This window comes from Leptinotarsa decemlineata, unplaced genomic scaffold (genome assembly GCF_025532065.1).
Source record: "Leptinotarsa decemlineata unplaced genomic scaffold, Ldec_3_MD MMD2_tig00026314_RagTag_RagTag, whole genome shotgun sequence".
Classification (NCBI taxonomy): Eukaryota; Metazoa; Arthropoda; class Insecta; order Coleoptera; family Chrysomelidae; genus Leptinotarsa; species Leptinotarsa decemlineata.
The window spans coordinates 1,379,771-1,395,429 of NW_027412684.1; the positions used below are offsets into that span (position 1 = coordinate 1,379,771).

The following is a 15,659-nucleotide window of genomic DNA, read 5'->3' on the forward strand; positions in this document are numbered from 1 at the left end:
AAGTTATTATATTTCATTCTGATAATTTTTCTCAGTTTGCAAAATTCAAAAATAATATTCAAAGGAAAATCTTCCCTTTTTGCAATTTTTTTTGAAAGATTTTTCACAACCGACCGAATAGACCATACGTGAATCATACAGAGTAGATTATCCACAAATGAAGTAATAAATAAAAATTTAGCACTACTTAAGGATAGAAAAAATAATATACGAACAACGAAAACTAACGATGAAATGAACAAGAATCAAAATACAACCATATTTAAAACGATAATCTGATATTGTTATGTAACAGGAATTGGTGAGGGTATTCTTAATGACTGAATACGATTATGATTGGATGATAAAGTATATGTGCGAAGTAATACCAAAAAGTGGTTCTTTGTTTGAATTGAAGGGGTTATATTTTTAGAAGTGATTAATTTTTGGGAAAGAAAGTTTTTGGCTTTCTACTACTTTATCTCGATACAAAAAAGATGAGGGAATCTTCCAAAGAAAGGAAGGAAGTAATCTATTTGAAAATAAGTAACTCTATTCATGGATGTGTAGATCATGCAAAGAAGTAACTTTCAGACACAAACTGAAAGAAAGTACTCCTGAAACAGCTACTTTCATATAAACATTGAATTACACGAAAGAAAAAAAATTCTTTCGAAACAAATACTCCTATATGAACACTGAATTATACAGAATATACTTTTCTTTACTCAGTTTGTATTTCAAACATTCGTTGTGGAATAAGATCAGATATCATTCACATGAGTTCTACTTTAAATGAATGGTAACAAATTGTATTTGGAGTCAATTTTCTCTCTCTAATGCTCAATCTAAATATATAAGTCTATACGTTTTTATTGATTATATAGTTCTCTAGCTTCTATAAACTCTCTAAATAAAAGGGATGAAGCGCTGATTCAACGATGTTTGGGGTACGTTCACCGAAAATTATCTAATAGGTAAATTTAAAAAAATATTTCGTATCATTAGTTTTGATTAAAAATGCCCATTGAACATTGTTGTCGTGTCTTAGCTTACGGATGACCGCTAATACTATAACTATCAACCAGTACTGTAACCCCATAGAGTTCATATATAAAATATTCTATGAAGTGGTACATTTTTGACATTATTCTGGAAAAGGGGTGCAGCAGTACAGACACAAATCAACAGCTTCGTCTATCACCTGTCTTGAAAATATATAACTATATTATTCGAAAATTCGTACGATAAACTTCGGGAGGTAATTTTTGTTCGATGGCACGAGTACGATTCGGACGTAGGATGACGGAGCTGTGAAAACCCAGCCTTATGAGTAAATTAAGGAAAAGAAAAGAACAGTAGTAGAACCACATTACCATTTCTACATCTCAAACCTCTTGCCCATATACTTATCGGGAAATCCAATAAATATATGGGCAAGGAGTTTGAGATGTAGGGGAATTACTGTCGTGTCGATTCGTTATGGTTCCACCACTGGTCCTCGAAGCCTTTGAAAAAAAAAGTATAAATATCCTAAACAGTAACCCTCACCTCAGCAACGTTAACGAATGACGAAACTCAAATTTCTTGACTGAATTTGGGAAATTCACCTAACATTCGAACCCAAAAAACAAGAAAAGAAGAAGAACTTCACTGAGTTCGAAGCGCGCGATGTAGGTTTTTTACTTATTGGAGTTGAAAAACCACCGTATGCTGTGCCACCGTCTAATGCAAAGTGTGTAAAATTTGTAGGTGTCCATAACTGGTAAGTATTTTTTTTGCGTTATATTTTTACCGTTGCCATGATTCCGATTAAACTACGCAATTTTCTACACGGTATATTTGAATAAATCGTTTCAACTACATAATATATAAGCATCGTTTGCAGAGTAGTTGAATCGGAAGTAAAAATCACATTTGACCAAACAGGAAATCTACCCATCAAATTTCCTGATGCACGTTTCATCAACTTCATTGGCACAATATATATAATTTGATATATTATTTCAGAAAAAACAGGATGGATCAATATTGTGTAGTGGAGTTTGATGATGGAATACTCTCTTGTGTAAAAGCCGATAAATTAAGAAGTAATAATGGTCAGCATTCAGCTCGCTGGAAAAATGCATGGTACCATGTGGCTATTATTTTAATTGGCGAACAAGATCAATGCGAGAGTTTTGTGAAAAACAAACATAAGGAGCAAGTAACAGAATGTACCAATAATAATGAACTCTGCAACGAAGATGAACCGAATGCTTCCTCCAATGCTCTGTCAGGTACATTCAGAACTGTGTGGGTAAAAGCTCAATATTCCCACAATAAAAAAATATTTGATATTTGATGTGCACATTCCTTGAAAGTTAGAGTTTGTCAAAGATCATTTTCCACTTGCTTTTTGCACCAAAAAACAATCAGGATACATATGATTTTATATACATATGATTTTATTCACTATGTCACCCTTTCACATCATTTTTCGTTCCTTGTGGCACTAAATTTTTGTTTTGTATCAGAAAATTATGTTTTTTGTAATGTTATTTTCTGGTTATTGACTGCTTTGCAAAAAATAATATGAGGTGCATATCCTGTAAAGTATATAATTTTTATTTTAATTACATGACTTTTATTTAATAAATTGATGGATGTAGTCGTTACTACGTGGTAGGAAATCATAATGAAGAAAAGATAATTGAAACTTTCTATGTTTTTTACCACTTTGGAAAAAACATAGAAAGTTTCAATTCTCTTTTCTTCATTAACTTTTATTTTTGTGATTTTTATCATCATTTTCAATGATTTTCTCAGAAGTGAGCAACAGGATTGTGGGACTTTCATTTGCAGTTCGTTTATAAAAATTTCAGTATTCAGAATATCTGAGAGCCTAATTTTTTAATTTATATTCTTTACAAATTTTTAATAATTTAATGGACAGTATCTCTTGTGTCACATGATAAATTCTTTCCTGCAGTTCTTGTTCATGATTAACTTCTCATTCATAGACATGCTTTTTTCCATATAACCTCTAAGAAGAAATCAAGATGGTACATATCGAGACACATTGCTGGCCATGAAATTTTTCCACCCCTTCCAATCCATCTTCTTTGATAGGTATTTGTTGAAAATTGCCATACTTGGCGCGCCAAATGTAGTGGATTGTTGTCTATCTGATACCACACATTTCTGCAGGTTTGAAACTGTTTTTCAATATTTGCAAAACTGGTAGATTGTTTTGCAAACATCGAAGAAACTTTCTAATTTTCCAGGTATCACAAAGGGCCAATTAATATTTCACTTATCATACCCACTCATAAATTAATACCATATGAAATATGGTATAGGTGGAATAATTGTCTGCGAGTGGGATCTTTAATTTACAAAAATAATTGGGTGTCATAATAAACTTGAGGTCTTCATTTCTGGTGTGGTTGTCCAGGAACAGGGCATTGTGTACACGAATGAAAATTTGATAGGATGATTGTCTAACTATGGGTACTGATATACCATTGCTATTCTATGGAAATTTCTTCATATTCCTATGCTATATTTTTCATTAGTATTAATCTACTTCCAAAATAAGTGAAACTCGAGAACAAGAGAGCGACTCACCTTCATGTATATTCATGTAACTTGCAATTGAGTCCCAGCTAGCGATAAATCAAATATTGGTGTTTTTGCAACTTCAAATGAAATGATTATTTTATTTCCTTAATGTTCCAGAACCATATGGTAGCGATTATTCTGATGTTGACCCAAATTTTGTTCCGAAGGAAAGTAGTGATGAGGATAGTTCTTTATCAAATGATTCATTATCAGAAGATTCTTATGTTTACGAGCAAGCTAAAAGTTCTAACGCAGGTAAATGGAGAAGAGTCCTTGGACAATATTCAATTTTCCAATTCTATTTTTTTCTCCAATTATTCCTACTACTACTGGCGGTAGCATATACAACCATTTCCACTTTAGTTTGAAAATCAATATTTCATTAAACCTAGATGCATATAGAATACCACTTTCATTGCTAATATTCTAAATTTCAATATAATGGAGTTTGACTTTGAAAATTATTCTACATTGACTGATGTAGATAAAATGAAACAGGTTCGAAATCTTTTAATACATTTTTTTCTGGTGAGATATCTGCTAATCAAACAATGCAGTCAATTAGTGACCCAATAATTATACAAAGTTATAAAAGTTTTAGAGTCAATTCACATTAATCAAACAAATGACTTGAAAGTTTAGTATAAACATATTCTAGAAACAAATTACATTCTACGAGAAATAGTTCCATATCCTTCTGGATAGAAAATGACAAAGCTCAGGCAGGATGTGTTTTCTGATTGGTTGAATTAAATAATATTTTGTGTTTTCCAGGTATTTCTGAATCACTTGGCAATGATTTGAATAATAATTCAAAATGTTATCCTGAGCAATTCAATAAAATGGCAGCGACATCAACTGATGTACTATCAAACAATGTCTTGCTAAATAAAAAAATATATACCGCAGGTAAATAATACAAACTATTTATAATGTAATAATTTCATTTGGTATTCAGTCCATAAGTACTCTTAACTCTTGAAAACGAAATAAATTTTTTATTTGCATTTGATGATACCCTTTTCCTGATCGAGTATTTTACATTTTTACTAAAATTTTCAGATATTCCTGTATCGATAGTTCTGGAAAAAATGCAGTCATATGTACCTCCAAATAATGAAATGCCATTAGATCCCATAATTCCAAATTCAAAGCAAGGTTCGAAGAAATATTTTTGTAAATATTGTAAAAATATGTTTACAAAGCTCCCATCACATTTTGAAAAAAAACACAAAGAAGAGGAAGAAGTGCGAAAGTTTTTGATATTACCAAAAGGTAAATTAATTGAAAAGATTGTTGGCATTTAAATAAAATATATATTATAATACTCATTTCCTACCCAATATTTTTAAATCTTCATTCAATTCCAAAAACCATATCAATATTTCATAACAAATTTCAAAATATGAGTTTTTCTGGGTAAAGACTGAAGATGGTTTATGGAACTGAGGGAGTAACAGGATTTTCAATCAAAAACGCTTTTGGTAAACAAACTTGTTCTATTTTAACAATTTGAATAGAGAATTGACTCAAGATTGCAAAAAATTGGGTAGGAAATATGTATTATAATATATATTTTATTTAAATATCAAAAATCTTTTTAGTTTTTCTGAAATTCAAATTTTCTGCAGCTTCACATTTCATACTTCTGATTCAGTGGTATTCAAAAAGTTTCCATTTTTCAGGTACGGAAGGACGTAAAAGAATTATAGATGGTTTAAGAAAACAAGGATGCTTTGAATTTAATACAGACAAAAATTTGAACACTGGACACCTTATTGTTTCAAGAAGAACAAAGTATGTCAAACAATCATCTGATTACAAAATTTGTCCGTATTGTAAAGGGATGTTTTCGAAAAATACAATCCGAAAACATTATGCTAAGTGTATTCCCTCCCATGAAAAAGGGAACAAAAAAATGTCTATATTGAGTAAAAGAGTTCATGCAAAGGTGCATAAAACTGCTTCTTCTATACTGAGGGATCACATATTTCCAGTCATGCGAGAAGATGATGTAACAAATATTATCCGATATGATGAATTAGTGGTTGCTTTTGGTAACTCGTTGTGTTGCAAATACAGATTGGAACACTTGTATAAAATGATTCGCGCTAAATTACGCCTCATTGGAAGATTTCTATTAGCCATCAAAGGACTAGATGAAACTATAGACAATTTCTCCTCTGTATTTGATCCAGAAAAAGTTGATACTAGCATACAAGCTATACACAAAGTAGCTTCTTTGAATCATGATACTATGCGGTATGACTCACCTGCAGCAGCTGCTGATTTAGGCACCATCTTGAAAAAATGTGGCAAACTCCTTATTACAATTTTTATCAAAAACAAAAATTTCATGAAAAAGCAATATGTGGAAGACTTTTTGAAAGTATTGGAGGAAGAACTTTCCATTTCTGTGAATAGAACCGTTATAGAGTCTCAACTTCATCAAAAAAGAAAAAAAGTTCTGGAATTACCTTCTACAGAGGAAATAAATGTATTATTCAGATATGCTGATGATTTGATGAAAGAAAGTTTTTCAAAATTGCAAGAGTCATTTTCGTTATGCAATTGGAAAAACTTAGCAGCTTCAACCCTGATTTTAGTTCAAATTTTCAATAGAAGAAGAGCAGGAGAGGTTGAAAGAATTCTTATTGATGATTTCAAAGCATATCAGACCTTTAACAGTGAAAAAGACTGTGAGTTACTCAATTTTACTGTTAAGAAATTCAACCAGGATCCCAAGGAATACTCAAGATTTGTGATTCGTGGAAAAAGAGCACGAGGAGTCACAGTATTGCTCTCAAAAGATATGTTGGAGTCAATATTGTTAATACTAAGGTACAGAACGGAAGCTAATGTGCCAGATACTAATCCATATGTTTTTGGGATTACTGGAAATATTCTTGAGAATTCTCACTTGAATGCCTGCAAGATAATGCGAGATTATTCTGAAAAATGTAAAGTTTCCAATCCTACTTTATTGCGAGGAACTCAACTACGTAAGCATTTGGCAACACAATCTGCATTACTAGATTTAGATGATGTGGAAGTTGGAGATCTTGCTAATTTTATGGGACATGCAGAAAAGATTCACCGTGATCACTATAGACTACCAGTTGCTGTAAGGGAGGTTGGAAGAATATCCCAACTACTTGAAATGGGTATCGGAAAGGGAAAAGGTAAAAGTAATTTATAAAATTTGAAAGTTTTCAATCATTTGTCACACTGGAAATTTCATTTCAGGAAACCTTTCGTCTGATACTACCCAGGAAATCAATTCTGTAAAAGTTCTCTCTGGTAAGTATAAAACTTCGATTTGTAACTGTTGGACCTCAGTTGGAGCTGGCCGACATGTGAATCTGATGTTGTATAGTTATAATATATGGTTTCATATTTTTGTCTTTTTTACATTCCTTGATATTTACTTGATCTTATACTTTGTTATAAGAATCTATTTGGAAGATCTCAGTAACTTGACATTAATCAAAATTCCTTAGATAGATAATGTTCTGCTTGGCCAGGACTTGTGTGCTGAGAGAATTCCATATCAATTAAGAATTACCAAGAGTTTAAAATTTAATTAGGAATGTAATTTGAGGAATAATCTATTATATCAAACAAAAAAACTTGGAATATTCATGATAGTTTTCAATGCACATTGAATTTATATTGTAATACCTTCATCACAACATTGTTTAAATATTGTATTAATAGTAACGAGTTATGCATTTTCAGTATATTCAATATTTGAACCTACTGTTAATTGAACCTTTATTATCAATTTTTGTGAACAATGTATCAGAGGTATTAAACTAGTTATTATATGTTCAAACTTTGCAGTATGAGTGTATTCATAGTGGGTAAAATTTATAATATCTTCAATGATTTTAGTTAATAATCCCGCGAGAGAGTCGCCCACGATAAATTACCCTGCTAGAGATTCATGGGATAATCCTCTAGAAACTTCTTATGGCAGACAACGATGTGGTAAGAAAGTTTTTCTATTAAGTCTTATACTTACCACTTACTGAATGCTGCCATTTCCAAATGTCATATATCATCAACATTAATATTTTTAAAACTTCAAAAATCATTTCATATTTCAGTTTCTCCTATGGGTCAAGTTAGAAAAAGGTCTTGGGGTGCAAATGAAGTGCAAATTGTAACCACATTATTCTCAAAACACCTACAAAATAGAACTTTACCAACAACCCCAGAATGTTTTGCTGCCATCGAAAGTAATGATTCTTTGAGTGGAAGAACTGCAGCACAGTTAAAAAGTTGGATGTCTAACCAGTTTAGAAAAAAAAGTAATGAAAAATGTCGTAAAATTATGAGAGGTTAGTAGTTAGTGTATATACAAAAGTTAATTTCTCTATCTTATTCTCAGAATACCCACTAATATATTTCAATATCTTATTCTTGAAATACTCGTTTTTGTTTTACTCTTTTTGAGAATCGGTTATACATATACTTAATACAATACTCGAATGTGAAATTCTTTAAATACTGAACTCCTTTTTTTCAGCATACTGGACAGAGGAAGAAAAAGAAATAATGTTTAAAATATTTGAGAGAAATTTGAAAGGTGGAATACTTCCTGGTCTGAAAATGTGCACTGAAGTTCAAAACAAATATCCACAATCAGGCCCGTGCTGGGCCGCCGGGACACCGGAACGTGTCCCGGTGCGCCCTTTGGCCGGATGCGCCCTTTGGCCGGACCTTTCTGGCACCCTCCGGCCCCGAACCTTACAAATTTTACATTTAGAATGCCAACATTAAATGTTTAACAGCATAATTAACACCGTTTAAGTAAACAGAAAATTTAAATAATAAATATAATTAAATTTGGATCATTATAAGACGAAGCTTATCGTCGATATTGCCGAGCGGCCGGGTTGAGTGTTGCGGCTGTAGGCTACACAGAATGAACTACGACAGCGCCCTCAGGAAGTGTGGGGAGTGGGGGCGGTACGAGAGTCCCAATTTCGTCTACCTGTTCATGCTTGTATGTTACATGTTACTCACTAGTCAGTAAACTCATGCAGTCGGCCTGATTGTAACTTGTACTTGTGTAGTATTGTATTAGTGTTTTATTTCAAGTTATTCGGTGCTGTTACTGTTCTTCCCGTGCAAGTTTCAAACCCTTAATGTTAAAGGTAAGTGTTGTTATTATTCTTATTAGTGAGTTGAGGTTTGAGGTGGAAAAAGCACATAGATATAGATAACCTAAAGCAAAATACTAGGCATAGACCTAAGCCTTTTCTGCATAGCATAGACCTAAGCCTTTTCTCACAACAGTGGAACAGTGGCTGGTAAATTTGAGAAAAAAACAGAGTATATATAAGGGGCGTCTAAGTTGGCCAAAGCATTTACTTTTACTAATCATCTCATCAAAATATTTTATACAGATCACATTAAAATTATTATTGGTAACATACTATGTTTGTTTATCTTTTACTCGAACTGTCAAATAGCCACATGTTGTCAAAGTATGCTCTTTTAATCTTGCATTTATTTAAAACTAAATCTTGTTTTTTTAAATACATAAAGTGATCAGTTAAATTTTTTTTAGCGGGTTACAAATCATGGACAAGAAAAATAAAAGGAAAAAAAGTGGACATGAATTTCGTCAAGAAAAGAAAAACAAACTTCTACTCGAGTCTGCAATATCATGTTCAAAAATAACAGCTTTGTTTAAAAAACCAGACGGCCCATCTGAAGATGAAAATCTTGAATCACATGCACAAAACAAAACGTTTGAGGAAGCAGAATTTGTTAGCTTCAACTTGTCTTCACCATCAAGCTCATCAAATCTTGATTGTTCCAAAATGATTTATGATAATCAGTTTTCCGATCTCAGTTCTGATAGATTTCAGGGGTTCAAATTAGTTGAAAATTTACAAACTGAAGAGCAAGACCCGAATTATCTTAGTCCTCGTAAACTGGAAGCACCTTCACTTGACACAGGAAATTCGGCTCGAAGATGTTATTCTTCAGTAGAAGAATCTCAAGTACATATAATCAATTACTTCGAAAAACCAAGCGAAAGACATTTATCGGCATATCTTGATTATCATCCAATACAACCTGATGAAAGAGAGTTGCCTTTTAATGACAAAAAACCCTTATACACTGTAAAACGAAACGATGGAGAAACCTTTCAGAGACATTGGATTTCATATGACGAAAATTCAAAGAAACTGTTCTGTTTTATTTGCATCGTTTACAGCAGCAACTCCAATTCAACCTTTTGTACAGGGTTTGAAGACTGGAAACATGTCCACCAAAGAGTTAATGAACATGAAATGTCCAAAGCTCATTTTCAATCCGTCGAGGCTTTTATGGTAGCCAAACGTAAGAAAAGTACTCGTGACCTTCTTTTTTGTGATCAACTAGATAAGAGGAAACAAGAAGTCTTAGAAAGGAGACATGTGGTGAAAATTGTAATAGATGTCTTGAAGCTTATAGGAAAGCAAGGATTGGCTTTTCGTGCATCAAAGGAAGCTGCTTACTCTCTTAAAGATGACACAATCAACCATGGCAACTTCTTAGAAATTATTATGTTAATGTCCAAGTATGATCCACAGTTAGAGAAACACTTGAAAAAGGCTATTGAAGAAAGTGATACGCGCATGTCTAAGAGGTCAACAAAAAAAACAGACGTGGAACACGAAAAAAAAGGCAAAAACAAAAGGGTGGGCAGAGGAAGTGCCGTGACATTTCTAAGTAACAACACGGTAGCAAAAATAATGATCTGTATGACAAAAGAAATCAAATCTGTCGTGGCAAATGAAATCAAATCGGCCGGCAAATACTCAGTTTTGATGGACACGACGATAGACATAAGTAGCAATGATCAATGTGCAATAGTTGCCAGGTATGTTAAAGGTCATGAAGTGTGCGAGAGACTACTGGCATTAAAAAGTGTGGTTTCTACTACAGGAGAGGCATTATTTGACACTCTCTCTGGTGTATTGACAGAACTTGAAATACCTTTGAGTGATTGCGTCGCAAATGCGTTTGATGGTGCGTCTAACATGAGCGGTCAGTATAATGGTTTGACTGCACAAATGGCCAGCAAAATCCCAAATCACATTCACACGTGGTGCTACGCGCACGTTTTGAATCTCGTAATATCTGATACAGCTCAATGCCTCACTGTAACAATCTCATTTTTCAGCATAATGCAAGAGACCCAGGTTTTTTTGAAGGATTCAATTAAAAGACTGGATATGTTTAGGAAGCAAAATCCTGAGTACAAGTTGGAAGCCATTGGGGCTACCAGATGGCGAAGCCGCAGCAATGCAGCAACGAAAATATTCGGCAGAATAGACATGTGGACCTCTTCTGAAGAACAGTCTTCAAACACAGCTAAACCTAACAAACACATTTATCTGGAGTTGGTATTGGCTCTGTTCAAAATTTCACATTCAGCTGATTTCAACGCCAAAGTGAGACATGAAGCAACTGCTTTACTTAAGAAGTATCTGGATTTTGAAACAGTACTTGTTGGCATGATATTCTTGCAATTGTTCAAAATCACTACGCCACTATCGGATTACCTCCAAACAAAGAATCTGGACTACGCCCAAGCGTGGAGGAATATTGAGTCTTCTCTTAGTAGGCTAAAACACCTAAGGGAGAAGTTTGATGAGACTTTGAATGCAGCACAACGCTTTGTTTTGAAAATGACGCAGAAACTCGAAGAAAGAGCAAAGGCCGATGAAACTCTTAATGAGATTGTTATTGGCAAAGCAATAACTGAGAAAAGAAAGAAGAAAGTAAAGAAAATGGCAGGAGAACTTGCTGAAGACGACAGTGTTGGAACTTCTCCGGAAGAAGAATTCAAAATAAAGATCTTCTTCGTAATTGTAGAGAGAGCTGTCCAAACTATGGAAAGCCGTTTTGTGCAGCACAAATCGCTATACTTGGATCTGGCATGTTTTGACCCAAAAACATTCAAATCCCAAGAATCTCTTCCACCTAAAGCATTGAAGAAAATAGGAGAATTAGTTTTGAACGTTGATGAAGAAAAGCTGAAAGAAGAACTTATCTCATTCGTAAATGTATGGCCCCAGATTTCAAATGCAAGTTTGAACGCCGACTATGAGAATGAAGATGTCTCAGACGAGAAAATCGATGCGCAAGAAGAAGAAGATGATGAAGACCACGAGGTCCAGTGCAAAGAGTCGGCATCATGCAATAGCTGTATCAAGTGTGCATATAAAGTTATATTAGAATATAACATGTACTGTTTACAATACCCAGAACTTTCAAAAGTGTATAAGTTTCTTCTAACTATCCCATTGACTCAAGTCTCTTGCGAACGAGCATTTTCAAAGTTGAAACTTATCAAAACCAGATTAAGATCGTCTTTGACAAATGACAATTTAGAATCATTACTGTTGATGCAATCAGAAGCTGATATTTTGAACTCCATAGATCCAGACAGCGTTATTGACTATCTTTGCAACTCCAGCTCCGAACTTAAAAGACTTCTTCAGGTTTAGATTCAGTTTGCAAATTGACTCAAAGAAGACCTACATTTGTGAATTATATATATTTTTTTATTTCCTTAAAAATTATGTAATAAGTGGTAACTTTTTTTTAAATGTATATATTGCATGTTATATGTGAAATGTTTACCGAAAATTACACTTATTACGTTTCAACTCCTACTTTCTCTTTTAATTATTTTATTTTAGCTTAAAAGCTTAAGCTTAAACATTTCTTCAAACGATATAAGTACGACAGTTATTTTCCCATTCCGCATTGCAAATATTTAAAATTACCGTTATTCTTGAGCAAACAATAAATGGCCATTTTGTTTGACAAATACTGGTACGATTGTGTAAGTGTGATCGTTCGCTCGTACGGTGACCAGATGCCAGAATAGCAAATTGAACCCAGCGTCATGAGCGATCAACACGCTAAAAAAACAGAGGTTAGGAATGGTGGAGGGGGGGGGGTGTTGGCGCCCTTTGGCTATGGCCGTCCACCGCCCTAAGAAAGGGTCCAGCACGGGCCTGTCCACAATTAAGGCATAGGACAGCTGTAACACTGAGAGCATGGGTTAATAATACTATAAAGAAAAACAGTAAAACGAAGAATGTATAACGTAGTTGAAGTTACAGAAAAGTAAATTGGAGAATATTTGTTATTGGGCTGAATTCATGTTAGCATTTTCTACATCCAATAATTTGAACCACTTAATTTTCAGAATCAGTTTTAACCTAGCTGTTTCCAATATACAGGATGTGCAAACTGAAATACCAGAGGTTAACTACAGCAACATTTCAGAATAAAGGAAGTACTTGATTTTTTTTTGGAGTTTGATACTTTATGGGAGAGGGCTCCATTTATCACTTTTGACGCCATTAATATATACCGTACTTGTTTATTTTTCCTTTTGTTACCTCATGTTAATTTGTGACTCTCATCTTGCTTATTTTAATGAAAAGAAAATAAATTTTTACTCTAAATCTTTGGCTTTTTCTAACATTTTTATATAATAGAAATGAAACACGCACAGATGATTCAAAACATGAAAAAAACACTATAGCAAGCGAAATTTTCGTGCGAAAAATATAACAGGGAGATATTCTATTGTTTAGTTTAAAAAAAAACAGTTTTGGGAAATGTCACTCTAGTATTCTGTACAACACTATAAACTCTCTTTTTTGTAGCCAACACACCAACTGCACCTTTATTCACCTATTTACTACTGTTTATTGCAAATAACATTGAATAATTTGTAAAAACAGATATTTTCATTATAAACCCAAAGATACATAAACAAATGTCACAAGTTGTCAAACTTTACCGCTCGCACAGTGTTGCCTAGTGATTAGGCAAATTTAACAGATCAATTCATCGCTTTCCGTATTTGAACGTTACTTTCGAAATAACGTTGTTCTGCATATATTCATCTGTTTTTTCAAATATTTCCATTTCTAACGTATTTTCCTTCTCTGCCAACCCGATAAAGAATATGCAGATTTGCAAAAACTTATAAAAAAGCGAGTCTACGAATATTACAAGTTTGCGCGGCTTATAATTATTCTTAGCTAAGGCGTTTTCTGGCGCTCATGTATTCAAAACGTATTTGTCTGTGATTCAAATACATTCGTTCTGGCGTTGAAACGATAACGTCACATCAACTATGATTTGAAACGTTTTCATGATGAACAACCTCACGCTAGTGAGGTCTCAACCAAATTTGATTTCAATAAAAGCGTCAGAAAATCGACAAAATCGAGGATTTAATATTAGTTGGTACGATAAATGTGATTGGTTAACCAGCTTCATTAAACGAGAAATACTTTTTTGTTGGCCCTGTGTTTTATTTTCCGTACAAACCAAAATACCAAACGTGGTTTAAAACAGGATACTCCTGTTTTAAAAAATTTACCTCGTTCTACAGAAAGACATTTTAAATCTAAGGAGCATATATTTTTGTCTTGTAAATTAAAATTGTTTAGCAAACAAAATATAGGTTAGGGAAAATCGGTCGAATTCAAAAACACTCATCGATATTACGATTTATTTGGGTTCCCAAGAATTAGCTTTTCGCGGACACGATGAAACCGAAGATTCGATTAATCGCGGCAATTGCAAGGAAATTTTAATGTTATGGGGCAAATATGATTCCCAATTTGGTACTTTTTTAAACGGTAACGTTTTTTCGGGCACCTCAAAAACCATCCAAAATTAGCTTATAGACAGTGTGGCATATATTATTGAGAAAAATATAAGCAAGGAGATTGAAAGTATTTATTTTTTGCATGGGAAATTGATGAAACTACTGATATTACCTGTACATCACAACTTTCAATCGTTTTTAGCAATTTTTAAGAAAACTGTTATATTAGAAGAGAAAAGTTTTTGGTTTTCTACTACTCCATCTGATACAAAAAAATGGATGAGAGAATCTTCCAAAGAAAGGAAGGAAGTAATCAATTTGAAAATAAGTAACTCTATACATGGATGTGTAGATCATGCAAAGAAGTAACTTTCAGACACAAACTGAAAGAAAGTCCTCCTGAAACAGCTACTTTCATATAAACATTGAATTACACGAAAGAAAAAAATTCTTTCGAAACAAATACTTCTATATGAACAATGAATTATACAGAAGATACTTTTCTCTATTCAGTTTTTATATCGAACATTTGTTGAGGAATAAGAATCAGATATCATTCACATGAGTTCTACTTTGAATGAATGGTAATAAATTGTACTCACATGGAACACTGTCACCCTAACTGGTATACACCGTGTTTTGCCTTGAGACACTTGCCCTAAGGCTCTTCAGTACCAAATTGGATAACATTATAGAAAATACACACACTTCATTCATGAATTACGATTTTGAATGTCACGGAATAAGCTTGATCTGCTTATGTCATCGATGACATCGTAATGACATTCATTCACCTATTTGATTTAATCCCAGCCATGAGGAATCTTATTTGATTTGAAAGGGTTATATTTTTAGGAGTGATTAATTTTTGGGAAAGAAAGTTTTTGGCTTTCTACTACTCCATCTGATACAAAAAAATGGATGAGAGAATCTTCCAAAAAAAGGAAGGAAGTAATCAATTTGAAAATAAGTAACTCTATACTTTCAGTTTGTGTCTGAAAGTTACTTCTTTGCATGATCTACACATCCATGTATAGAGTTACTTATTTTCAAATTGATTACTTCCTTCCTTTCTTTGGAAGATTCTCTCATCCATTTTTTTGTATCAGATGGAGTAGTAGAAAGCCAAAAACTTTCTTTCCCAAAAATTAATCACTCCTAAAAATATAACCCTTTCAAATCAAGAGAAAAGTATTATTTATTGACTACGAAGAGTTCATTTATATTGAATAACTCAAAGACAACCCTTTTTTCTTGTTTTTGTTTTTTTATGGTCAGTTTTATACGTATGATTTTCGGCAATACTCAATTTTTGTTTGTATTTATGCAAATATTACGTATTTTGCTTTAAATAAGGTGCGGCACCCCAAAAAATTTTCGCGCTCCCGGCGGGCTTTTCTTGTGTGTATATAGTCTTTATGACTTTAGC

At 33.3% G+C, this 15,659-nt stretch overlaps 2 protein-coding genes and 1 long non-coding RNA gene across 3 annotated transcripts; all 3 read left to right on the forward strand.

Moving 5' to 3' along the window:
• The first annotated feature begins 1,407 nt into the window (after window positions 1-1,407).
• Window positions 1,408-8,744, forward strand: LOC141485309 (uncharacterized). The gene is made up of 10 exons (XM_074181757.1): window positions 1,408-1,744; window positions 1,990-2,258; window positions 3,700-3,837; window positions 4,357-4,491; window positions 4,645-4,857; window positions 5,268-6,764; window positions 6,829-6,882; window positions 7,477-7,572; window positions 7,692-7,925; window positions 8,114-8,744. The coding sequence occupies exons 2-10, from the start codon at window positions 2,000-2,002 to the stop codon at window positions 8,365-8,367; spliced, it is 2,880 nt and encodes a 959-aa protein (XP_074037858.1). The 5' UTR covers window positions 1,408-1,744; window positions 1,990-1,999; the 3' UTR covers window positions 8,368-8,744.
• LOC141485308 (zinc finger MYM-type protein 1-like) lies at window positions 8,603-12,266 on the forward strand. The gene is made up of 2 exons (XM_074181756.1): window positions 8,603-8,744; window positions 9,161-12,266. The coding sequence occupies exon 2, from the start codon at window positions 9,174-9,176 to the stop codon at window positions 12,096-12,098; it is 2,925 nt and encodes a 974-aa protein (XP_074037857.1). The 5' UTR covers window positions 8,603-8,744; window positions 9,161-9,173; the 3' UTR covers window positions 12,099-12,266.
• A 351-nt stretch (window positions 12,267-12,617) lies between these two features.
• LOC141485310 (uncharacterized) lies at window positions 12,618-13,070 on the forward strand. The gene is made up of 2 exons (XR_012467139.1): window positions 12,618-12,726; window positions 12,809-13,070. It is a non-coding gene; the product is annotated as an uncharacterized lncRNA (long non-coding RNA).
• The last annotated feature ends 2,589 nt before the right edge of the window (window positions 13,071-15,659 follow it).

Bases quoted from the DNA above. Each gene is read 5' to 3' on its own strand.
- LOC141485309 (XM_074181757.1), top strand. From the start codon at position 2,000: ATGGATCAATATTGTGTAGTGGAGTTTGATGATGGAATACTCTCTTGT. The intron at 6,765-6,828 runs GTAAAAGTAATT...ATTTCATTTCAG, and splicing joins GGGTATCGGAAAGGGAAAAG to GAAACCTTTCGTCTGATACT. The intron at 7,573-7,691 runs GTAAGAAAGTTT...TTCATATTTCAG, and splicing joins TTATGGCAGACAACGATGTG to TTTCTCCTATGGGTCAAGTT.
- LOC141485308 (XM_074181756.1), top strand. From the start codon at position 9,174: ATGGACAAGAAAAATAAAAGGAAAAAAAGTGGACATGAATTTCGTCAA.